This window comes from Seriola dumerili, unplaced genomic scaffold, assembly GCF_002260705.1.
Source record: "Seriola dumerili isolate Sdu_G_001 unplaced genomic scaffold, Sdu_1.0 BDQW01000003.1, whole genome shotgun sequence".
In the NCBI taxonomy this organism is placed as follows: domain Eukaryota; kingdom Metazoa; phylum Chordata; class Actinopteri; order Carangiformes; family Carangidae; genus Seriola; species Seriola dumerili.
This window is the reverse complement of record NW_019174258.1, coordinates 16,655,803-16,682,575: the sequence shown is the minus strand read 5'-3', so window position 1 is coordinate 16,682,575 and position 26,773 is coordinate 16,655,803. Positions and strand designations below refer to the sequence as shown.

Sequence of the window (26,773 nt, the reverse complement as noted above, 5' to 3'; positions counted from 1 at the left end):
CATGATATATAGTTATGCTTTTGTATCCAAGGTTACGGAGTAGTACAATGTTGTCTAACACAGTTATACTAAACATATGATTCAATGTATGAAATTCAAGCTCCTCTACTCCACATCATGCTCTGTATGCGCATGAATTGTTTCTGATATGTGACTCAGCACTGTAATACTCAAGTCTGGTTCAGGTCTTATAGGTCTGGCCCCAGTAGGCTTTCCTCCTGAGACTTGTCATGGTCTTGGGAACTGATCTCGCCCTTTACAGTCCAGTTCACTAGCCCAGTTTTTTGTTTTTCATGCTTCAAGATTTAAGATTCAATTTAATTATCATTATGCAACACAAGATTGTGTAACGAAATTACAGATGTGGTCGCTTTATGCTGCTCACAAAAAACAAAAGGAATGAATAAATCATGGAGTAATTAATGTAAAACTCTTGGAGGATGATTTCAGGAGTCTCAGTCTGAGGAAAGAAACTGGAAAAGTCTGGTGGTACAGCTGAGGATACTTCAGCATCACCTGTCAGACAGCAGCAGGATGAACAGGCTGTGGCTGAGTGGGTTTTGTCTTTTTTGGGCTCCGTGCAGACATTTCGCCTCACCTCACCTCACTTCACCTCACCTCACCTCACCTCATTGATATCACTCATGCTCCGTAGATGGGTACTGATGATGTTCTGGGTGGTTTTAATCACCTGCTGCAGAACCTTCCTGTACTGACATCTCCTGCCTTCTCCAGTGTGTGCTTTCTATTGCTCCTCCTTCAGTTTCCTTAAAGTTCCTAAAAGTAATGTTTTAACTCTTCAAAATCCTCTGCTACGACTACTATTTTGTTTAACATAGTTTTCACACATTGAAAATCTCATCTCCTCTTACATCCTGACTGAGAAATGTGGATCAGGCCTTGAGCCCCGCCCACCACCTGCTGTCTCCAGGTGGACAGGTGAAAGAGCAGAGAGCATCAAGATGGTTAGAGGAGGAAACATCAGAGAGACTCAGCCACATGTTTGAGCCTCAGTCAGACCCAGACTCAGATGAGGAGTCTGTTGAGACCAGAACCAGAGACTAGCAGACGGATCAGAACAGTTAGCGTAGTTAGCATCTTTTATTTGTTTATGTTGTTTGTTAGCTTGTAACTGGCAGTGGCTGACACAGTGTTAGTGGTTGTGCTAATGCTAACTCTCTCTCTCTCTCTGTACTGACAAGGTTTCAGGTTTATTTAGCCCCGCCCCCCATCCCCCACAGTTGACAGGATTGTTTCCTTAGGTTTGTGATGTATGAAACCCTGGCTGTCTGAATCTGTTTTTATGAGACTGTCATTGGTTCACTGCAGTTCAAGGTGGAAACACTCAGTCATGGAGTTGATGATTATTTCACCCATCACATGTCTTGTGTTATATAAAAACATTATATGGATGTTAACAAGGTAACACACTGGATTTCCATCAGAGGGTCTTTAAGAAACAAGTGGAGATGTGTGATGAACATGACAGCTTCTCTGTGAGGTTGATTCCTTGGAACCTGAAACTGTTCACCTGCTCCACTTCAGCTCTAAACAATCAGCTTCTTGGTTTTGTTGGAGTTAAACTACAGGCTGTAAATACACTAAATGGCAGTTGAAAAATTGCTGCTGGCTTCATAAATTAGGTTTATATGATAAAAATCTTGATGTTGTAGCTTTAATAGATAGCTATTCATATACTCTGAGCAGAAAATAACAGCATCCTGTTTTCAGGTGAGGTGAGGTGTGTAAGCTTTGTGAGGAAGACACGATGCTGAAGAGGGAGTGGTGTGTCGGGTGTGTCGAGTGAAATGCTTTTATTCTACTTTTGTACTTTTACTGCTGTAATATTATAGCAAACACCACTCAGGAGTCTGACCTGGCTCCAATCAGAGACAAGAAGGGTCTCTTGTCCTTGTCGTTAGCCTTGGTGGTCTTTACTCCATTATCAAGGATCATCCCAGCCTGGAACAGAAAGAAGATCATCTATGTGTTAAACACAAAAAATAAAGAATAATGGTAAATAGTTGTAATAGTAAAGACTAATTGTTAACATTGTTCCTAATACAGAATATAACGGTTGTTATTGTCCATTAGCAAGGAACTTGTAGGACACTATTGTTCTGTAAGAAACGACCCTACAGGTCAAGCAGCAATAACACTTGTGTTTTATTGTTAGGTGACTCCTGGTGGCTGCAGTATTACGACGGGGCAAGGGAGCTCAGGGGATGTAGTATAAAGATCACTAAAGTGTGCATCAGGACGAGTTTGGATGGATGAGTCAACTTAACTCAGTTAATTTCTTTTGTCCATGACTGTTCCATAACCTAACCTGTCTTTATTATTGTAACCATGGTGACAGGGGTCCGGTACCATGCTGCTGATACGATCCTACGGTTGTATTCATTACCTTTATTGTCACTGCAAAGTGTACAAAAAAATAAAATGTCTCCAGTGGTACATACAGTAACATAAACTACAGACAAGTGGACACAATACAGTTTGTATAAATAATATAAAAGAAACAATAAATGCCATAAAAACAGAGCTATAAAAGGAGAATAAGTATGTGTTCAGTTATATTGCACATAGGTAAATTACACAGATAATATTGCTCAGGTTCAGGGTATTATTGCATGTGTACAGGATACTGCTTGGTTATGTACTTGTTATTAGCCTGATTGTCAGCAGTTTAGCCTCTAATGGATAAAAACTCGTCAGGAATCTGGAAATGCGTGTTTTTAAGCACCCAGAGGGCAGCAGGGTGAAAAGGTGGTGACCTGGGTGAGATGAGTCTCTTATGATGTTTGTGGCCTGACAAAGAGAGCGGGTACTGTGAACCTCTAGTGATGGTAACTGAGTGCCAGTGATTTGTTGTGCCAATTATATGACTCTTTGAAGAGGTTTGCTGAGGGTAAACCACAGCAGCGTGCCACAGGTGAGAAGACTTCCAATGATGCAGCCATACAGGGACAGAAGCAGCTGCTGGGACACGTTGGCTCTTTTCAGTGTCCTGAGAAAACACAGCCGCTTCTGTGCTTTCTTCACCAGAGCAGTAACGTTTAGGGCCCATGTGAGGTCCTGGGAGATGTGCGTACCCAGAAGTTTGAAGGTCTCTATCTAAATCTTGTCTGTATTTGAAATGAATATGAAAAGAATATGAAAACGCTCTGCAGGCTTCTCACTGAACCTGCTCTGCTTTAGTTGAGCTGAAACCATTATTTCCTGCTTGCGTGCAGGAAGACCGTGAGTGTTGTTGTGAAACACGTCGGGCTCGGTAGCAGAGGACTTACACTACTCTTATGCGGTTCTTTCCAGACTCATGTTGAACAGCCGGGGATCAGGTCTTAATTAGCAGCAGTGCACACAGATGAAATCAGATGCAGCTTCTCTCGTTTATATCATCAGTCTTAATGAATATCCTGCACAACTGTGTGGCCCTGACGGTGTTTATGGTTGGTTTAATGAAGCTGCTATTTAACCCTGACCTGCCGACGTTTGGCTCTAGTATTCAAATGTAAGTGGGTAGTTGTCATCTCAAAAATGGGAATTTGTTTAATAATGTAATACAAGGAGCTGAAGGTGAGTGTGTGATAGTTTAAAGCTGCTTTAAGTTATTCTTGACCACAGTTCTTCAGGCTGAGATCAGCCAACACTGACAACCGGCTCTATTGAGAACAACACTTCAGATTGTGCTGTGTTTTTTTCACCTTTCCAAATACAAAAACACAAGAGCAAAAGTAAAAGGAACTGATTATACAGTGTTTGTCTGTCTGCGCTATAATTTTTCCATGCCTGGCTACATTAGTAACCTACAGTGGCAACCTACCACTACTTCCAAAGCCACGTGTTAGTATAATTAACTAATTACTTTGTATGTGGGGTCATATACGTTAGGAAAAGTTATAAAAAGTTAGTTAGAAAACGTCTAGTTCAGGACTGAAGCTGGTGTTACCAGACCTGGGTCAGATCTGAGGGTCCTGATCGTGGCTCTGTCCTGCTGGTTAATGGATTTAGGGAAGTTTGTGATGACTTTGCTAAATGGTCTGTCCTGATCCTATTGTCTGGGACTTGTACACTTGACAACAGTAATAATTGGGTATGGCTTAGCAAAGGGTCAATCACCGGCTTTCACATCCAGAAAAATACAGTAACATCCTGTATGGTCCATATCAGTCCAGTATTCTCTCCTTTGAGCTCTGGCTTGGTGTCTGCTAACTCTTGACCTGCTGCTCTTTTTACATCGGCTCTCTGGTGTTTCATGGTGAGCAGGTGGTGTCCACTTTGGAACAGCCATCGGAGGCAATTAGGAGTTCAGTATCTTGCCCAAGGACACTTTGACATGCGGACTTCTGATTAGCGGACGACCCGCTCTACCTCCAGAGCCACAGCCGCCCCAACATGAACCTTTTGAATTTCAGAAACGTTGCTTAATAGAACTTTTAAGTTCTAGTGACACAGGGACACCTAACTGAAGGATAAATGTCAGATTCACTTATTGCAGCTTTAAATTCCACAACCAGTGGAAATGGAAACATTTGACGCAACTTTCATCACAGTAAAATAAGAGCAGTAACGATGGAAGCCACACACGCTCAAAACAAAGACACAATCACTGTGTTGCCAACCTGCAGCCCTGACATGACCTTTCCTCTCACTAACATCCCGGGGGGGCAGCCTGACATGAGTTATGCTCCTATTAGGATGATCCAAATTCAAAGCGAAGAAGGGAAGCAAAGACTGAGATGGGAAAGAAAGAAATCACTGTTGGGGGCAGAGAAAAGAGGGCGATAACAATAACACTTCCTCTCCACCAACGCCTCATAAATCTCTCCCTGCTTGAGCTGTGCTGGGCTTAATGCCGCAGGCGCCTCTGAAACCTCTCCTGTCCTCTCCATCTCATCCCTCTCCTCTGGCTTTCCTCTGTTTTTGTTGTCTGTCCTCGATTTTGTTATTCTCACTATTCACCTACTGCTCTTCCTCTCTGTTTTGCATGGCAGGTCACATGTGGCAGGCGTCACAGTGTGGAGTCGTGCTCTCTGCTTAGCTCTTAGCGATGCAGTGTTTTTTATTAAGAAAATGTATTAAGAATAAATAATGATAAATTACAGATTTCTTTAAAACAAAAACAGGAAATAATGAGTTAGAAATGTATTAATATGCTGTATTTGCTGCTGATTTTAATCCCTGGTGACACTTTGGAAAAACAACATGAATAAACCAGTAACAACATTTTTAGGTCACTGTGATGTACTGAAATGGAAGCAGCCACTGATCACTTCAGTAAGTGTCATTCTCTCTGTGAGAAGTTTAATGGAACATGTTCAGTGTTGGGAAAGAGTAATGTCATTTTCCAGTTAGTTCTTGGTAAAACTTGTGGAGTGGGAGAAATCAGAACATTATCTGAGAATAGAAACAAGTGAGTAAAATCTCAGCAACACAAACAATATGTCGCATTCAAAGACCTAAAGTTCTAATCTTTTAACAACCAACGTTGGGGCCAGATGCATAAAAGATGCGTACACACAAAAACCATGCGTGCACAATTTCCCGCATATAAATTGGTATTTATTAACAGAATGTTAATTCTTTTACTTTTACTAAAGTAAACTGATGCATGTCTTTACCTCAGTTTCACAATCAGTGAAATTGTTATTATTTCTCATCTTTCAAGTACTTATAATGTAGAGATCTTCCTATTTATGGTTGATGTGTTATTTTTCTACCTTATACTATTGTTATTATATGTTTTTTTTCTTCTACCTCATTTCCTATTCTGTACTAACAAGTTAATTTCCCCAGTGTGGGATCAATAAAGGCTTATCTTATCTTATCTTATCTTATCGCATCTTAGCCAATTGTGGGAGTGGAAATGAGGCTCATGCACATGCGCCCAATTTTTCAGTGAGTGAGATTTATAAAGCTGAACCATGTGTATGCTCATCTTTATAATTCTCATTAAAAGAATGTGTACGTATATTTCTAGTTTTGTCCGTCACATAGGTGGTCATGAATTTATAAAGTTCTACGAAATGAAGAGTTTTATGCTTTAGTAAATGGTTTAGTTGAGTGCAACACTGCTGTAACATATGGTTCAGTGTATTTAATATGTAATTGTAGTGTGAACACTGACACATCCACCCTCACACTCACCCTGTAGTTGGAGTGGGCTCTGTTGTTGGTGAACTGGCCCATAGGTTTGTGTTCAGTGTGTCCGGGGGAGTACAGACCCTCTGAGGGGCCAGTGGGCACATGGTGGAAGATGAACCAGAAACCTGTTTCCTGAGAGATCACACACACACACACACACACACACACACACACACATACACACACATACATTTATTTATTTTGTTGATTTTTAAAGAGAAAAGAAGTAAATAACCACTGCAGCAAGCAGACATTAAAGTGAGCCTTTGTTCAAATGTTAATGAACTCTTATTTCATGAACTGAAAAAAACCTGAAAAAATCAACTGTAATTGTGCCATGTGCAAAAGTTTAGGCACCCATCTACTTGTAACAGCGGTCTCATACAGGTGGCTCGTGAGCTCCCAGCAGCTCACCTCCTGTTTTAGAGCAGCTCACCCAAAGGTCCCTCCCCCCCCCCCCCCAACACTCTTCAACACCTAATAATTATCTGTCAGTTATCAGTCAAAGGAGTTACTGTCAGGTCTGTTTACATCAGATCTGCTTGTAGGCAACATACAGTGATAGCAACTCTTCTAAATCACAAACAGATATAAACTAAAACTTTCTCACTAACAGGAAACATGTTGCCATGCTACAGTGAATTAAGCTGTGGGGCTCACCGTTTTTTTAGCCCATATTTGTTTACACGTTGGAAAATGAAAGTAAATGAATGATCTATTTTAACTTTCCTGTTTGTTATCTACCACTGATGTATAGTGACAACTATCACTGATCACTGACTGAGGAGGTTCTCTTCTCTGATCTCTGATCAGAGTTTATTTGCAGTGTTGTTTTCATGTCTGTGTTCTGACTGAATCATGACTCAGATTGTTGTCTGATGTGACAGGGTTTTTGGATGTTGATGTTTTGATGACTTTTTAAATGATTGACATTACAGAGTCATAACCCCATAACGAGCCTGTACGCTCAGCCTGAAATGCTCGGGTCAAGAGGCAGAATCAGTAACACTTCTTTTAAATCACTTCTTAAAACTCATTTTTATAGATTGCTTTTATGTGATGTTTTTGCGTGTTTGTGTGTGTGTGTGTGTGGGTGTCTCTATACAGCATCTGCTCCTTCTAACTGTCCTTATTTATACTGAAGCATATTGTTTGTCCTCCCTCTCTAACTCCGCTGTATGTCTGACCTGCTAAACTTATTATTATTATTATTGTTATCATTTGGTTTAAACATCAGTTTGAGTGTTGAGTTACGATATGTGAATAAATGTGACCAGTAATATCAGACATGAAGAGCTCTAAGAAACTTTTATTTTGTCAAAGTAGCTCTCAGAGTAAAAAAGGCTGGAGAGCCCTGAGTTAAAGTCTCCAGACTTCATTAAGTGTGTTGGACATATTCTGCTTTGGGGCTGTGTGGCAGCCAGTGACACAGGAAACACTGCACGGACAGAGAGAAGATTCACTGAATATGCAGAGTTGCAAACGTCCTGCAGTCAGTCATGAACGTGAAGGACAAAGATCCAAAGCAAACCTCAAAATCCACCATGAACTACCTCAAGACACACAAGCTGCAGCTTTGGAATGACTCACACAGACTCACACAGACTCACACAGACACACAGACACACACAGACCTCTGACTGAACATCACTGACAATCTGTGGGTGGATCTTGAACTGGCTGAGAGCTACCACAAAGAATTATTTTTCCCTCATGAAACAAAGAGTAACAGTGCATTAACATTTGAACAAAGGCTCATTTTGTAACGTTTGTTTGCTGCAGCAGTGTTGTATGTATTTACTTCAAAAATCAATGAGGAATGTTCCCAGAGGATGAACGTTTGTATTCAACTGTACATACAAAAAGAGGTTGTCAAGACACAGGTTTTTTTAATGAGTAAAAATGGCGAACAACAAAGAACCGTGCACATCCACAGATTCATGTAGAGGCCTATTTGTTCATAAAATAAAAAAACGTGCACACGTCCACGTGCATAACTACAGCCACTCTGCGTGTCAGCCTGTCTGTTTCAGTGTTGTTCTTCGCAGGTATGCAAATGAGAAAAGTTATTACACTGGCGAGGATAAATGAGATTCTATTCCGCCCGACATATCCTCATGAAATCCCAGAGGCATGATCATAATTGGCACTCTATCATAGTGAAAGTGCGCCGGTGCTTCTGTCTGTTGTCTGCTTGATTCTGAAGTTAATAGGAGTATACAGCCATTAATCTGACCTGGCAACGTGGTAATGAGACCTCCACCTGGAGAGACATGGAGGAGGGTGGGTGGGGTGGGGGATGAGCAGAAGGGGGAGAGAGGGGGAAGCTGGAGTGAGAAACTCACCTCTGAGCCTGCAGCAGCGCAGTTGATGAGGTTGTTATTGGGGTTGGCGATCCAGAAAGTTGAAGTCGCGCTATAAAGAGGGATCGTGTTGGAAAGAAGGAAGAGGGGAAAGCTTGTTTATTGGCTTGCACACATATAGTTTGAACGAGTGATGTAGTGGTAAATAAAGACAGCAACAGTAACTGAGGGAGTTAGTTCAGACAGCTGTGTTGAACTGTGTTGAAAAGGTGTAGGTGAGAGTTAACATAGAACTTCCTTCTTGGCTTTGTGAATAGCAGTTTGACAAAGATAATCTTAACTCAAAGGTCTTCTTAGCTTTTCTGCAATGTCCGTTACACTCACCACTTCTTTTCCTTTTTTTTAATATGTTGATTGATTTTTCAAAAAACATTGTGATTGCATCGAAGCAACACACATTAACAACGACAGAAATAAAAATAAAAGGAGCAAAACAAAACAGAACATCTGGGCTCACAGACTCATTCACATTCAAACAGGTGAGAGACTCAGGATCTACATGAAAATAAAAGTAAAAATAATAAAAAGCTCATAGACAGGCGTCGCTCACGTCTGTAGTACACACACCCTCCAGTGAAAATAACCATCCAAACCAAAATCTGACATAAAAGACTTTTTTAGTACGACCTCATGCCAATATGTTTTGAATGGAACTTTATTTGTTCTCTAGAGTTTCCTTTTATATTCATCAGTAACAGAGGCGTTTGATATCCCAAGTTACTTACATAGTGGTTCACACCCTGTAGCGACAGATAGAATTTTATTTACCACAGACAAAGGCTGAGAATGCCTATCTCTATTTTGCATTTGAACATTGTGGGGACGAGTCCATAGTAAACCTATGATGTTGGGAGGGGGATGAATATTCAATAATAAATATACATTATGAGTTGAATTGCTTTCACTCTGTTACTGACACGGCATCATTACCATCATTGTCTGTAATCTCTATGTTGAGCTCTCTTTCACACTCACCCATTCGTTCCCATTAACGTTTCCCACCCACAGCGCATGTTTCCTTCCTCCTTCGCTTCTGAATGGTAAATGGCAAAGGCCTGATCTTACACCACACAGCGACACAGCTGGTAGCTAAAGCAAAGAGCTACAGGACACTGTTTACTAAACCTGTTGCAATTTACCATCAGGGGGGCAAAGTTATTCATTACCACAGTTTTTCTGTTTAGTGGGGTATTTAAGATAACAGAGGGAACTGAGTGTTTTTGAATATTGGCTGAAGAGAAGAGACTTATGGAAACGCAAGAGTGTGTTTATCGGAAAGAGCTATATGTGAGTAAATCTGATGTTAAAACTCCTTTGACCAGATTAACAGATAATAATAATAACAACAACTATAGTCCACGTGATAAATAATACAATAGACCTGCTGTCAATCAAGATAAAAAAGAAAAGAAGCCAACTGTGGGAGACAGCAAACTAATGTTGTATGAGAAGTAACAGATTGTTGCATCACTCTCTTGTCTCATGTTCTCTCTCACTAAATGATCTCAAGCACAGCAGAAAACATCTGAGACGACTGAGGAAACAGTTTGCTGAGTCGTCAGGTCACATGATAACAGGTGGCTGTATATGGGGGTAGATGCTAACCCCTGTCTCAGATCAAAGATGGTCTCTGGTGTCAGATCTCAACATCCTCCTTGATCTTTCTCTGACTGTCCACTCACTCCTGGTAAATGACCTTTGACCCCCTCCCAGTGGTTGCTTTGAGCAGTTTTGGTCTGGTGCTCACAGACAGATGTTGTGTGTGTTCATTCCGTCTCTTGTCCAGGGTCCTCGCTGAAAAACTGATGTTTGCAGTGGAATTTTTTTTTTACTTCCGCTGCAGACTAACACTAACTCCCCCACAGCTCACAAAACACTGGGGCAATGGTCAGTAAATCAATCATTCTCTTTTTAATGAGGATGGCCAAAGTGACACCTGGAGCTCCACATTTTGAATTACAGTCCAGGTAAACATGTCGCTTACGCTTGCCAACGTGATAGACATGGTTCAGGTTTTAAAGTAGTATTTACAAAAATTATTTTGAAATTCTTTGTGGATCATACTAGGATCATGTTTGACGTAATATCAAGATGAAACTATTTCTTTATTATTAGCAGATTATCAACAATCAATGTTTCCATTTAAAAGAGGCAAATCTGGCTGAATAAAACATTAAAATATTTTCAGAAATAAAGAAACATCATTCATTTTCTCTTCGCTGTGCATACGCCACTATGGTGGACACGAAACATGATGATAATAATTTCTTAAAGATGTTCAAAGTGAATTTAAAATAGAATTCAACTTAAAAGACACATCAGCTGCTCCTGGCAGTGTGTTTGAGCTGCTGTATTCATGTGTTAACATGCCAGACAACAATAAGTTTCCTCTGAGAAAACTGTCAGAGCATCATGACAGGGAGAGTTCTGTGTTTAAAGCAATGAAAGTGGTGAATGTGATGATTCATGCCACAGTTGTCACAACCTCCAGCACGCCCACATATAATGTATGATGAGGTATTCTTCCTGATCTCCACTTCCAAGTGTGCTTGGCACGCCGACAGTGCACAGGGCAGAGGAGTATACCCAGAAAAAATAACATCTGGACCAGATGATGGCGCTATATGAAAGTTCATGGGATCACAGTGATTACAAATCGTCCTCACGGGACAATGAATGTCTGTACCAAAGTTCACGGTAACCCGTCAAGATAAAAACCAAAAGTAAACGTCATGGTGGTGCTAGAGAAAAAGCCTGGGGATCACCAAAGACTTTCAGATACTTGCCTTGATACTTGATGTTTCACGAAGTGAAAAAACTGTCATGTTGTCTTAAGATGTGAAAATATGACGTCTTAACTCGGACGTCAAACTAGACATTTTGGATGAATTTGTGTTCCATGCATGTGTGGCTTCTTCACCAAAGGAACTGACGCTTGCGCAACCAACTGCCATGTCTTTCCGTTTCGTGAGATGGCTTGGATGGATAACGCACCAACCCACACACACACACATGCACACACAATTTAAGAAACAGAAGAAGCCACCAGGGAGTGCACAAAGCTGACTGGAAATTAATCATCATAAATCTTACACTTGGGAACATTGTTAGCATAATCATGTTTGATTAAATTGGAATTTTTGAACCACGGTAATAAATACACTGGGATGTGGAAATCATTACTGAATACAATTATCCAGACAAATTGGACAAAAATCCTCATTAGAAGTACAGTGCATTACAGGGTGTAACCCTGCTGCTATAACTGGATAAATCAGGAAAGGAAAGAGGAAAGGAGAAGAGAACGAATGAAAGGAAAGGAGCAGAAACAAGAGACTGAGATGACGTTAAAAACAGCAAATCCCTCCAGTATCCTCATGTTGGAGAGCAGGTGGATGACTCCATATCAGTGAAAGCCAGTGTATCCCTAACCTTGGCCTTTGTGCTGCGCAGCTGAAGGCACAGGCAGTGTGCTGAGATAAAAAGTCACGTGACCTGGATTAAACTGCTTTATATTCTGGGCTGCATCTTTATGCTTTAAATATAATGCCTCTCTGCCAGGCTTCCTACCGGTGTGAGTGTATGTGTGTGTGTGTGTGTGTATGTGTGTGTGTGTGTGCATATGGTGGAGAGAGCCATGTTGGCTGCAGTTTTACAACTTTTTAACTGGATCTAAATTCTTGTTTTAATGCACTTCCAAAGTGAAGTGATTGAGTTGGAGACAAAATCCACATTCCTTCTCCTTTAACAAAAAAAAAAAGCTGAATAATGAAACACTTTCCAGTGAAACACAAAGACTTTTGTACTACAAAGACTGTACTTCTGGAAGATTCTGACTTGGTTTTATTTACTCAGACAGCTGAAGCCTCACAGTAACTTCACAATAAACTACATTTCTGGCAGAAGGAGCAGCATGGATTTTACCTGCCATTATTTAGACTGGAGGCACATTAGAGATCGTTTGATGGCCAGAATGAACAGTTTCAGTGTATGTTTTTGACTGAGCCCCAACAGCAGGACCAGCCCTATAAATGCTGCCGTGGACTACGATCATTGGTCAGCCGAATGCTGTGCATGCATTGGTTGTTGCTCTTTCAAAATGAATATGGCGTGAACAAGAAGTGCTGCCACCTTAGCAACTCTCTCGCTAGATTAACTGACTTTGCAGCGAAAAAAAAATCTAGTGACTTTTGGACAAAGCTTATCTACTCAGCAGTATTGGCCCAAGAGCACAAGACTGGGCTTTTCCTCCGTAGAAACACCTCTCTATGACCCTTTTCCCACCAACATTATCAGGTATAAGCAGGTTTTTTTTAAACACGAGTAAATCCACTAATAAAAGCAGATTGACCCCTTCTCCACTGCCAGTGGAGTTTGTCTTTCTGTTCGGACTGAGGAAACACACAACTGCAGGAGTGATGTCATCACATGCAGTTACAGAGCGCACACACAGAGAGAGTGAGCTGCCAGCCACCGTGCAGACTGGTAAAACAGATCTGTCACGTCTCATCCTCGGGTTGGAGCTCCTGTAAAAGTGTCCGTGTGAGAGGCTTCCATCAGTGATTGTGCCAAAATCACTGCACAGTCTTTGTCCTTGATTTATGTGTTTGGTGATTTTGTTATGAAAATCAGGATTTGAGCAGTTTAGAGCTTCCTATGACATGGTCCGGTCAGAGACTAGAATGTGTTCTGCTAGAGAAAGTTCCTCGCCTCGGGTCACTGTAGAGGTAACTGTCTTGTGAGAGGAGACAGGAAACTCCAGTTCAGTTTCCCAGGTGTTTTGTGGTGTCTATTCATTTTCATTTACTCTGTGATCTCTTATTCAGGTATTGCCTGCACACAGGTCGCTCACATGTCATTTACCACTGGAGATAGTTCACTGCCTGTTTCTAGCTGTGAAGGTAGTGATGAGGTAGACAGCCATAACACACAGCGTGTGCCTGTTTGTCTCATGGTCAATTAGTCTCTCTTTGTGGGACAGATATTTAGATATATTAGATTAGGTTAGATGTGAGCTCATGTTTAGATGTAGGGTTTAAATACACAGCCCCAGAGATTTGGGGTGGTACTACTGTTTAACTTGTTGACTGCATTGCTCAACACTCTTAGAGTATTAGGGCCACACTGAGGAAAAACACATCTGAAATTACAAGAATAAAGTCATAATTTTGAGAATAAAATCATAATATTTCAAGAAAAAAAAGTCATAATATTACAAGAATAAAGTTTAATTTAATTTAACGTGGAGCATCTTGTGAAGTTCTACTTTAGCAGAGGTTTCACTTATAAGGAGAAAATTCATCTTTTGGCTCATCATCATCATCATCATCATCATCATCATCAGGACACTGAAAAGATTGTGAAGAAACTGAGTCTATTCTATTGTTAGACAGACAAACAGCAGCTGCCAGAAGCAGCTCAGGCTGCCACTGACTGTCCTTTCACCTGGTTTATTGGTTGTTGTAATATTCCTAAATATTGTGTTTTTTTCTCTCAAAATTATACATTTTTGTAATATTATGACTTTAATCTGGTAATCTTATGACTTTTTTCTTGAAATATTATGATTTTATTCTCATAGAATTACAACTTTGTTTTGGTAATATTATAATTTTTTTTCCTGAAGTAATTACGACTTTATTCTCGAAACTTCAGATTTCTTTTTCTCCCTCAATGCAGCTCTAATACACCATCGTACAATGGAACAACTGGTAACTGCAAATCAAGTTCTTCTTTGCCATGTCTGTGTTTCTGACAGGAGAGGTTCAGCTGGACATTGTCAAATACTGATATGTTACATACGTTCACTGTGTCAAAGATTCAGCATGTTGCTAAGACATCACAAGCATGTGCACCATTGATGTCTGCTGTGAGGCCTGTCTTGTATTGTCATTGTACAGCAACATTCAGTCCTTCACATGAATTCATTGATGCATTTCTGAGCACAGGAGAGTGACTGAAGTGTGCATGCGTTTGTTCACACATTGTTTGTGTGTTTTATCCATTCAGTTGTCTGACAAAACAAAGCAAATTGTTCAAGGTCAAAAATTCACATCGAACTAAAGCAGTGACACCTAGTCATTAACCAAAACATGTTGGAGAAATGTCGGGACGATGCCGAGCCCTGAGAGAAGATGCAGCAGTGTCTCACAAACACACACAGCTGATAACAACCTGACGACCACGGCCACCTCTGTCAGTGCAACAGGGACTCTCTGAGTTTTCTCAAGTTCCAGACATTTGGTGGGCTAAACACAAGAATACACCACATACATAAAAGCGAGACTAAGGCTGCGGTTGCAAAGTCAAGATAATCTCCTCTCTAACCGCTTCGTCTTGACCGCAATGGAAACCGTCATGAGGTCAAAGATGTGAAGGAGATTTCATAAGGACTTAGGAAAACAATCTGACTGCACTTACACTAAGCTTTATTTTTTGAAACTAACTTTATTCATAACATATGGACGATATATCCTCCTTTCCTAACCACAGAAACAAACAGGATTGAAATGTTGAAATAAGAAAAGATGAAAGAAGAATACAAATACAGAAAGTTGAGCCATTAAAATAGTAATTAAAAAGAAATAAGGAACTGAGCAAGAGATCAGAATAAATTATATTCAGACATTGTTTCCTGGTAGAGGCGCTTTGGACATTTCTATAGATTTGTTAAGTAGATAAAATAAATTTTTAGGTCTTTACACAATGAGAGGGGATTTAGTGAGACAACATTTATGTACAGGCTATAATATGTTTTTATGATGATGATATTGTTGACTATAAATTCAATCTGCTTGTTCTTCATGATGACTCCTGACTGGATTCAAAGAGAAGAATTCATATTTGTGGATTTGGGCTTCAGTGAATCAGACGAGTATTTCCATCAGTTTTGGATCGAGTCTCAAATATAAAACAGTTTCTCTGTTGTTTCTACATTTACTTGGCTCTGCCAAGGTGAAACTACAATGATGCATCACTTAAATTGTTGCTGCAGCAAGGAATTGTGGGACGGCATTTATCCTTTCCTTTTGTAAAGGAAGCTCCAGTGTTTCCTAGGCTAAAGGAGATGAGATAGGAAGCATTGAAACTCCTTTCCTTATCATGTAGAGAAGTGGAGCAGCTCTGATACTTCAGTTCATTTCACTCAGTCTGAACCTTCCTAAGAAAAAAATACTTTTTGACCGCAGCTAAGGTGAAAACCTATTGTATGTCTGGATCGCCTAAGGTCAAATCTGTATTTCATAACCAACCAACGACTATTTGCCTGCTCATCTGCCTATGAACTCACCTGCATGTCTGCTGTCAGCTGGTTTTATTTTATTAAAGCTCCTTCACTGCATCCTTCTGTCTTGTGAGTCTGTGTGTTCAGGTCCTTGCTGCTTGTGCTCCCACCAGCATCAGCCAATATCTGAAGTTGTAATTATTCACTTTTTCATTGACTGATCATATTTATCATTGATGAATATAAGACACTGTTATCAATGGAAAGAGCTTCATTGATTCTATAAGAGTGTGTGTGATGTGCTTTACTCCGGGAGGTTAGCTCAGCGTCTCTAGAAATGACATTTATATGCAACTAAACTGCAACAGCACGTAGGGAACAAAACTGCAGCTGGATATTTTCTATCAGTGTAATAAAGTCACATTATTAATCAACATATTTGGTGAGCACATTTGTTGGTGTTGTAGTAGTTGCCACGACATGTTTACATCCATCATTTGAATTTATACAGTTAAGATCAAAAGTTTTTTAATTTGTTTTGTTGGTTTGTTGTTTCACTGCTGATGTGTGATCACAAGTTGTGAAACTGATCATTTGTTGACCTTTAAAATGTTGGTGGATAATTGAAAATGCCATCTATCATTTAGAGGGATGGGAAATAATTACAAGTGCTGCAACACTCACATAATTTAATTTCACAAACTTCGACAGATTGTAACAAAATGGCTCTAGAGTCACACTAACGTTTGTGTGTGTGAGTCTAAGAAAGAGAGAGAGAGGGACAGCTTTAACTAATGAGCTCTAGCTATTGCCAGTGTGTTTTCAGCCTCTGCCCTTTCACAGTGTGAGTCTCTCCTCTACACGACCACTCTGGCGCTTCTAATTATTTGTCTTCTTGTAGCTTTAAGATATTAGAGGAAATCATTTTGTTTATTTCATTGTCTTTGTCATTCTTGTCAGTCTCTCAGGTCAAAACAGAATTATAGCCTTGAAGAGTTACTCTGTTTGCATGTGAAACTGTTCCTGACTGGATCTTTGTTCATTTTATAGCTTTATATGGAAGAAATGTACAGATGCCCAGAGTTTATCATCATTATTCTAACTTTTAAACTTTAAACTTTTAAAGAATTACCACTTCCAGCAGTTGTCTGTCTCTACCACTCAGACCGGTTTCAGATTACATCCTTGTTTATGCAGAGTCACATACAATATCAAATACTATTCAGAACATTTGTAATTGTATGGGATAATTTCACCATTCACTTCCATGAAGTTACGTTACACAAATTAACCATTTGTGTGAAATGTTGTCATAATTGCTGTGTGACGTCTTCAGTTATGGCTAGACAGTGTTTTGTGAGGTCACACCTTGACCTTTGACCTTTGACCACCAAAATCTAATCAATTCATCCTTGAGTCCAAGTGAATGTTTGTGCCAAATTTGAAGAAGTTCCGTCAAGGTGTTGCTCAGATATCACGGCCACGAGAATGTGACGGACGGACAGACAACCCAAAAAATAATACGGTCGCCGGGGCAGAGACGTACAAATGTCGTGGCAGAGAGAAAACGACCTTGCTATAACAGAACTAATGTGTTTGACAAAGTTTAGAGAGATGAAGCTTGTTCTTACGTCGTGAGTCTCATGCGTCTGTGACAGAACAAATGTTCTTATTTATACAATACAAGCTTCTATTTTTAATCAACACTGTGGTAGTGGAGGCGTGTTGTTGAAGTGGCTGCACAATAAACTCTGCAACACTGTCACATGTAACTTCACATTGAATGAATGTATTGTCTTTGTATCAGGTGTAAAGGAGAAACACTGAAACTACATTATCGTTAGCAACAGAGTTCCATGTAAGATGAAACTGCAAACTCTGAAACATGATATTGCTGCTTCACCCACATGCTCTCTCTACGTGGAGACAACGGTCCCTGTCAACATCACAATACCAAGGTTCTTTATCCTTATTAGGGATTATGTGCTGGATCCTTGTTCCCAGGCAGATAACCTCTCTGAACAGCTAAAAATAAGCACACATGAGCTTCGTGATTGTTTGCAGGTACTATCAGTGTAGGCAATGTATCGAGCACACTAAAAACAATTCTGTTTAATTCTAAACAGAATATTGTGCATTACGGGGATTAATGTTCCATATTTTACTGCTCCACTAATAAAAAAATGAAAAAAATGACTATAATGAAGCTGCTTTTAATCCATATACAGCTACCATTCCTAAAAATAAGTATTGTAAGTTAGTAAGAATTTACAGCCATGTAACAGGATGGTGACTGTGATTTGTTTTTACTGTGTCTCTGAACTCCAGCTCACTGTGTTTGAAATAAAACTGAATAAAGTGAAGTGATCATTTGGATTGACCTCAGATTAGAATTTGTGTTAAATGTTCAGTTACCAGTAACTGGTCACATTGGACATTGAACAGTGTCAGATCTGTTGCCAAATAATGAAAAACGATATCACTGCTCTCATAGTGTACTGCATATACTGTACTGTACCACTGTCAAATTTGCAGATGACACCACCACAGTAGGGCTGATAACTGACAACACTGAGACAGCCTACAGGGAGGAGTTCAATAACTGGGAGAGTGGTGCTCCCACAATAACCTGGACCTCAACTCCACAAAAACAAAAGAGATGGTTATAGACTTTAGGAAATCCAGGTGCATTGAGCACTTTGCCCTCTGAATACGAGGGGAGGAGATAGACAGGGTAGAGTGTTTCAAGCTTTTGGGGTCTACATCTCGGCCGACCTCACCTGGTCTAGAAACATCTCTTACCAGGTGGGGAAGACCCAGCAGAGACTTTACTTCCTAAGGAAGCTAAAACGGACCCACCACCCACAACAAGAGTGGGACTCATCCCACCCTGGACTTCTTGTTTTCCCTCCTCCCCTCTGGAAGAAGGTACAGGACATTCAAATGCAAAACAAACAGACTAAACAACACATCTGGGTTGTTTTTTATCAAAGACAATAAAGATGTATTCTATTCTATTCTATTCTGTTGCTGAGATATCAGGATTTTAATGAAGGAGGTATTTCCCACAGAGAACATACTATAATACCCTGTGGGAAACCCTAAATATCTATATTTAGGGTTTCCCACAGGGTATTATAGTTTTATAGTGCAGTGGTTCTCAACCTGAGGGTCCTGACCCCCAAGAGGTGTTGCAAGATAATTCTGTGGGTCACTAGATGTTTGAGGATAAAAAAAAATAAAACAACATATTAAAAATAAAATAACAGATTCTAGAACGGAGAATGGCTTTTACAACACATCGCCTGTACCTGTGATGTGATTTGCCTTAGAACAGGTTTTCTGAGTGTGAGTGTATTTTTGAGAGTCAAAGTGTGTGCGTGCAAATGTTTATGATTAGACACAAGACAAGACAAGACAGGAGGAAGACCTAGGAGCAACAGCTTGAACAGATGAGCAGCCCCTCTGCAAAAGTCTATGAAATTTGACATTTCTTTTGAGGAGCAGAGATGTTTCATCAGACAGCAAAGGCCATGTATTCATTGAGTTGTTTAAACTATTATCAAATAACTAAACTGATAATGAGATAAGAGTGGTAATAGTAGTGGTAGGTAATCAGTGATGTCAGACACCAGGATAAAATAAGTTTGATCACCAAATGGACCTGTGAGTCTGCATTGAGTTTAAGTCCGTTTAAAGGAGCTATTTGTAAGCGTTGCTACTGCTACATAGCTGGCGTTAGCATTAACAGGTGTCTATTTACCAGTGTTGCCAAAAGCTTCAGCTGTTGCGTTCACAAGACAAGAGGTGATAATACATACTCTGAGTAGCTGCTTCTTCTTCAAGGCAGACTGGAGGCTACAGTGACCAGACGTTCCAGCCGGACTGGAGCTAGCTGGTTAGCATGCTAACTTCATCACAAGAAAAGAAGTGATAGAAATAGGAACAAAACAAGTTTCTTTCCACCTCTGGAGACAGCTCATGGTGAGTAAAGGAATGAAGTTTAATGTTGAACTTACAATGTTTCTTCTAGACTGGTAATTAAACAGCTGCCAATGCTAACTGTAGCTATGTAGCAATAGAAAAACTTAAAAATAGGTCCGGTAAACCTTTTAATGGACCAGTTGGATTTCGGTCACTCGTTCTGTATTACTGCTTATTCCTACTGTAGTGTTGAACATCTTGTATAGATGTCTAAGAAGATACAGTGTGAGAAAACTAATTATCACATTCTGGCAGTAGACCAGATACAGTATGGGTCAGTCTCAGTTTGCATTTCTTCATTAATTTTACATTAGGCACATTTATTACAGCTGCATCATTCCATCAAATGCAAATATTCTTATGCATCATTACCACGGTTCAGTCTGACATGTTTAGTATCTTTGGAAACTTGTGGAACCACCTGGCAGATCCATGGGAGGTCATATGTCTTACCTGCAGTCTTGTCGTGGGTTGGCCACATATCCTGGATAAGCTCCCTCAGTGATATCACGGCACATTTTGCTGTCTCGGTCTGAAGGCAGCAGGGTCCCCGCTCGCACCATCAGACCCAGACAGTGGTCAAACGTGTTCCTCTCTTCTGGACCGTCCTCCATGAAGAAGCAGTGGCCCAGCATGTCATAACCTACCACGTCTTTTACCTGGGAGGGAGAAGACACGTTGAATTATACTGATTATGGGCTGACAAGATGTCACAGGATGTCACACTACAGTAACTGCCAGCAAAGAGTACAATTGGCTGTGAAAGTACCAACTTTCCAAAACCTAATTCCTCATTTTTCACCACCCTCTGTGATATGCACCATTATCTAACATGGTTGGCTCCGCTTTATCTTCCATGTTATATTAACTGACTTCTTGCAAAGCGACTGTGCAAGAAGACTCCATCATTAACATATTGACGGAACTGGATACTGTTTTCTAAGACAATGCCCTAATTCCAGCGAAGGTTTGACAATGTGCTTGTGTGTATGTCAGTGTGAGTGAGTGAGAGAGAGAGAGAGTGGGGCACAGAGTGGTTGAGCAAATCATCGCACCTCTACAGTGAAATCAGGTTTTATCCATTGGAAATAGTAATATATATTTTTGGTACATTATGAAGCTGGCAGGACTAGTTTGACTGTGACAGAGGACATCAGTAGAGTGGTTGGTCCTTCAATGTGGCCAAGGACACATTTGTGTTCACACTGCTAAAAGAATATGGACACATGTTGTCCAGACCATCTCTGAATGTGGTCTGAGTGACTAGATCTCAAATGTGTCCTCAGTGCGTCTTGGGTGCGTTCACACACCTGAACTTAGAGCTGACCACTTGTGATCAGATCATCCGAGAGAAGATGTTAACACCAGATCTGAACAGGTCTGAACAAGGCCTTCGTGTTACCTCCAGACTGAGGCTATTTTTTTCCAGTCTTTGTGCTAAAGTAACTCGCTGCCGGATACAGAACTGAGAGGACTATCAATCCTCTTGTCTAACTCTTGGCATGAAATCAAACAATTGTATATCCCAAAATATCACTATATATAGTATACTATAATATACTATTACATATACTACAGTGTAATACTATAACTTCTTGTTAAATTATGTTCCTTGCAAATACATCAAGTAAAAACGAAATAAAAAACACTAAACTTTAACTGACCAGCAGTCCGTTGGAGCCATGGATGGTTATGCAGCGGGAGAAGGAGTGGTGGATGGACAGATCTCTGACAGAGGTGGGGGGGTCGTAGCCTCCCCTCTCATCCACATCTCCATTCATATGGAAATGGATGGGATAGTGTCCCATTGTCTGCTGGCCCATGTGCTGCAGCTCCAGCCCAGATATATGAACTGCCCTGAATCCCCGCTCCACCTGGTGACAACACACAAACTTCAGTTACTCCTGCACGGAGATCAGGTTGTTGTGTCAGTCAAACAAAAGCTCTCACTGTAATCACTGGGCACAGCAAAGACAAACAAATGCAAGGCTGTTTCAACAGAAGGTGTTTGTGAAGGTAATATATCAAAATAAAAGGAGGAATGGTGAAAGGAGGAAGAATAAACGGGGAAGGGAATGTGGGAAGTATGATGGACAAATGTAGGGAGTGGAGGTAGGAGGTAGAGAACAAGGGTAAGAAATAGTTGAAGACTGAAAGGAGGGACAGAAGAACTGAAAAGAGGACTTATGAAAGGGAGGGTGGATGTTAGACCGTTCACAAATGAATAAAGAAAGGAAGGAAGGTAGGAAAGCACGGGAGGATACAAGGATGGAGGAAGTAAGGAAGCATGAAAGAAAACAGGTATTGACTAGAAATGAAAGGAGGAGAATGAGAAGAAGCATGGAGGGAGGTTAGAGTTGTCAGGTGCAGAAAGGAAGGAAACAAGGAATGCATGGATGAAAGGATGTAGAGGGAAGAAACATGGGATAGAAAAATGATGTAACATAGACAAAGAGATGGAGAGATAGAATAGAGGAAAGCAGAATGAATAACAGAAAGAAGGGATGAAAGGACACATTAGAGGCAGTTAACATGATTCATCAGTAAATGAAACAAATTAGAGAGCAGAGTGACTCTGTGATGAAAAGCAGCTTTGTTCCCCAAACTAGAGCCACTGTTGCACATATCAGGAGAAAACCTCTTATCTCACACTTTGTGATTTTCATTGTAACTTCACATGAAAAATTACAGACTTGTAGTTGAAACAAAGTCTCAGCCCATGACCAGCTGATATTGGTGGAGATACAAGTCATATCACATCTGTCAGGAGGGACTATGCTCCGAGGCGTTCATTTCGAAGGGCTTTCCCTGGTGTGAGTGTGCTGCTCGTCCTCGATGTTCACACACCCATCCATGAGAAATATGTGACATGGAAATTTATAATAGGATGTGATGATGATAGCGTTCCATGGAGAGAGAGAGAGAGAGAGAGAGAGAGAGAGAGGCGTGAAGGCAGTAGGAGTACAACCAGCCCCTCCCTCTCTCTCTCTCTCTCTGTCTCTCTCTCTCTCTCTTTCTCTCTCTCGCTGTCTATGTCTCTTCTATGCTCCTCAGTCCTTTCCTGTCTCCTCTGTCTCTTTTAATCCTGTTGACAGGCTGCATGCTGCTGAGCATCTTAACCTTCTTTTCTTTAACTTTAATCATACACCAGTACATTACATTTACACATCCAGGCTTTATCATCCTGTCGTCAGCCAATTTTTAGGGATGGCAAAGTGCTGTTGGTTGGCAAATCTCAGCTTCAGGATACTGTCAATCCCAACAAGGTCCACTTTTCCATCTTTTTTTCCCAGAGCTTTCAACCTTATCTCACGGCCTTCATCTGCAGATGGAGTTTGTGCAGTTGTCACAGAGTCGGATATGTTCATCCATCATCATCTGCTGACGTACACTACATGACACAGTTAAAACCCACAGAAAAAGATGGAGCTTGATTGAGATTGTTTTGTCAAACTACATTTTCCATTGTCAAGAATGAACTTCGTTGCCTAATATTGGATGGATTGGATTGAATTTAGATCAGACCTTTATGTTCCCCTCAGGATGAATTGTAATGACTTGGTGATCCTCTGACTGTTCATCTCACCATCATCTGGTTAATATTTAAATTTTCCAAAGCTTTGGTTTATGACTACAAACTTAACATTCCCCTCAGCCACAGCTGGACTTTGTATTTATTACCAGATAATTATCTGTCAGTTATCAGTCAAAGGAGTTACTGTCAGGTCTGTTTACATCAGATCTGCTGTAGGCAACATACAGTGATAGAAACTCTTCTAATAACAGAACAGATATAAACTAAACTTTCTCAACTAACAGGAAACATGTTGCCATGGATACAGTGAATTAAACTGTGGGTTTCAACTTGAGCCCTGTTGTTTTTTTTTAGCCCATGTTTGTTTACACGTTGGAAAATGAAGTAACTGAATGATCTATTTTAACTTCCTGTTTGTTATCTACCACTGATGTAGTGACAACTATCACTGATCACTGACTGAGGAGCTTCTTCTTCTCTGATCTCTGATCAGATTTATAGAGGTTTTTTTGCAGTGTTGTTTTCATGTCTGTGTTCTGACTGAATCATGACTCAGATTGTTGTCTGATGTCATATTCAGGTGTTTTTGGATGTTGATGTTTGATGATTGTTAAATGATCTTACTGATCTTATTTGTTTTGGAGAGTGTGAGTGTTTTGATACGAGTAATATCACACATGAGGAGCTCTCAGACACTTTGATTTTATCAAAGAAGCTCAAAGAAGGGAAAAAGGTTGTAGATCCCTGATGTAATTGTAAGCAATGCTAGCATGCTAACATTGGCACTCAGCCTCACAGAGTGTGCTAGTGACTTTTTTAAACCCAGATTTCTTCTCTGTGAACTTCACTATGGAGAATCAACGTCCCATGAAAAAAATGCATCCAACTCTACTAAGAAACTTCTCATTATTTTGAGCTGTTAGCAGAGACTGAAGGTTTCCCTCTCTGTCTCTGATTTGTTTGCATGCAATCTCTTATATTTCTGCTTTCCCAGAGTGTGATGCACTCATGTGGAGGGGTGGAGCAGCCTTCAGGAGTGGGAAACTGTCCTCTGGGTGGTGAGGTCAATGGGACACTGTCAATGACTCAAACCATCATCTGATGTGAAATCAAACCTGTGTTTAATGCAACTCATTGGTCTTAGCTATTGAGTGAGTTCAGTCAGCACACAGTCTGTCACACATCTGGCTTCACTCAGCTGCAGGAGATTCCAGCTCTGAACTAAAACCTCACAACTACTCAGAAAAATGAAAAAATGAACTAAACATTTCGGTATTTGCTTTTCTTTTTTTTTTTTTTAATCAATATTTGTTATAATTGGATTTGGCTGGTCCCACTGCACCACTGCACTTTGACTGTAGAAGGCAAATGTATTCACTGATGAGGAGTCTTTGAATAATACAGTGCCACATTTTTTCTGTGTTGAAAGAATTTAAACAGCAACTAAAATAAGAGGGAAATTTGCCTATTCATGAACACCAGGGTTGAGGTTAGACTCAGACTTTGTTCATTGATTTTTGACGTGCCTCTGTATTTGTTGATCATCAGATGCAGGGACACAGTCTGAGTTCCTTAATGAGCCTTTTATTATTTATATTTTTCAGTGAGGGATAATTTATATCAATATTTTTTTATATGTTTAAAGTTGAACAGGTCTGCATGAACAAAATAAAGCTTGCATCAGAGCCTTCCTTTAATATACACGGGGTTACAATAAACAAAGATTTGGAAATGGCCTCAGTACAAATGATAACAATTGATTATGCTATCAGTCACCCCAGGCCTAATCACACAGATCTGCTCAGTACATGTCTATTAAGAAAACATTTATTTCGGGCCATTTATTTGACCATCTATTGATAACAAATAACTGAATTAATGCTGCTTTCTTTAAAGGATATAATTTCCTTCTGCATTGCAGAACAGAGAGGTTCAGGAGATCCTTTGTTCCCACAGCCATCAGGCTATACAACACCTCAGCCAAAGGAAGTGGATCATGAACTAGATTAATTTAACTATTATCGTTTATTTATTATTTATTGTTAACTTTTATTATTATTATTATTATTACTAATGAGCTACTGGACTACTAAATTTCCCCTAGGGAATAAATAAGGAATCTATCTATCTATCTATCTATTGTTAACATTAGGAGAATTGATTATCCAACTATAACAGAGGAATCTCTGTTATCCTCTATAACAGAGGAATCTCTGTTATAGTTGGATAATCAATCAGTCTGTATTTTGATTGCCTTGACCCACTTGTCATCCGATCGACTTCAGACTTTGCGGGTGTGTTGCTGAGGACCCAAGGAAATTACAGTGTTGACTGTGACGTTTTTTGATAAGCAATTCTCTTTACTTGATGTGAAGAAAACAGGTGGAACTATACTACAAGGGGAGTGTTTACAGCACACAGTTTTTGCAATCTAGAGTCGTAGAAATATGGTCCTGAAATCAGCCTCTGGTGTTCCTATTCGCTAGGTGGCAAAAAGTAGGGTCCTAGAACTGTGGTACTGCCTGCGGTACTGCAGAAACATACTATTGGCAGTGGCACTAAACGTTGGCACTTTTTTTTTGTGTGTGTAAATAAATACAAATGTGAGGCACTGTATCGTCCAATATAGATTTAAATTTTTGGGACACTTTTTGGCCAATGTTTTTATTTTTTTTTGTGATAAAACCCAACTGTCCAACCCAACCTCCTTCCTAGAGTGAGCTAAAACCTCTGACGCGTGTACACAATAACCGAACAAAAGACCAACATCTGAGTAGCTGGTGATTAGAAAAGTATCAACTCAAGGTCCACTTACTGACTTGTGTTGTAGCCTTTCACCTTGTTCATGCTGCTCAATAGCTTGGTAAGTTGTAAGTTTGGTCATTTGCCATGAAACTGTAGTTGTTCAAACTTTGGATGATTTTAATGACCTAGGACTTAAAGGCCAAAATCTAGTATGTGGACCTTGAGTTGAGATGATTTTATCATCTGCTATTTCCAAGGGGAAAAATTACAGGAACTGACAAGCTCAAAGGAGAGGAGCTCTCACAGAAAAACACAGACAGATCTGAAACAAGTCACTGCTGAGTTCTCATCTCCAGGCAGCACACTATGATCCCTGGTGGAAACTGGTTCATAAGTGATCATGTGGTTGTCCGTTTTGTAAATAACAAGGTGATTTACTGTACCTTTAAATGTCCACCAAACGTGTCGAAGGTGAAGAATTTGCAGGCCTCGTTGCCGTAGCAGCCAGGCTCCATCTCACCACGGAGCAGGATGTTACGACTCAGCAGGCCGACCTCTGCCCTCATGTCCACCCCGTCCACCTCCTCACCCATGTGGATGAACTGGGCCTTACCTATACACACACACACACACACACACACACACACACACACACACACACAGGAAACAAACGATAAAGTGCACTTTTCTCAGTCTCTGTTTAAACTGTGCTCAGCTCTGTAGAATGGACGGTTGAGTAACAGTGAAGCTTCAGACAGCACTGTCAGAACATGAGTG

The 26,773-nt window shown here is 40.3% G+C and overlaps 1 protein-coding gene across 1 annotated transcript in view; it reads right to left on the bottom strand.

Moving 5' to 3' along the window:
- The window catches only part of cemip (cell migration inducing hyaluronan binding protein), a 198,561-nt gene that overhangs the window by 19,685 nt on the left and 152,103 nt on the right, over positions 1 to 26,773 (bottom strand). The window contains exons 12-17 of the mRNA XM_022743348.1: positions 26,440 to 26,609; positions 21,381 to 21,590; positions 20,170 to 20,375; positions 8,493 to 8,562; positions 6,151 to 6,279; positions 1,877 to 1,962 (exon numbers count right to left, since the gene is read on the bottom strand). Of these exons, the coding sequence (XP_022599069.1) occupies positions 1,877 to 1,962; positions 6,151 to 6,279; positions 8,493 to 8,562; positions 20,170 to 20,375; positions 21,381 to 21,590; positions 26,440 to 26,609 (871 nt within the window). The remainder of the gene's footprint in view (positions 1 to 1,876; positions 1,963 to 6,150; positions 6,280 to 8,492; positions 8,563 to 20,169; positions 20,376 to 21,380; positions 21,591 to 26,439; positions 26,610 to 26,773) is intronic.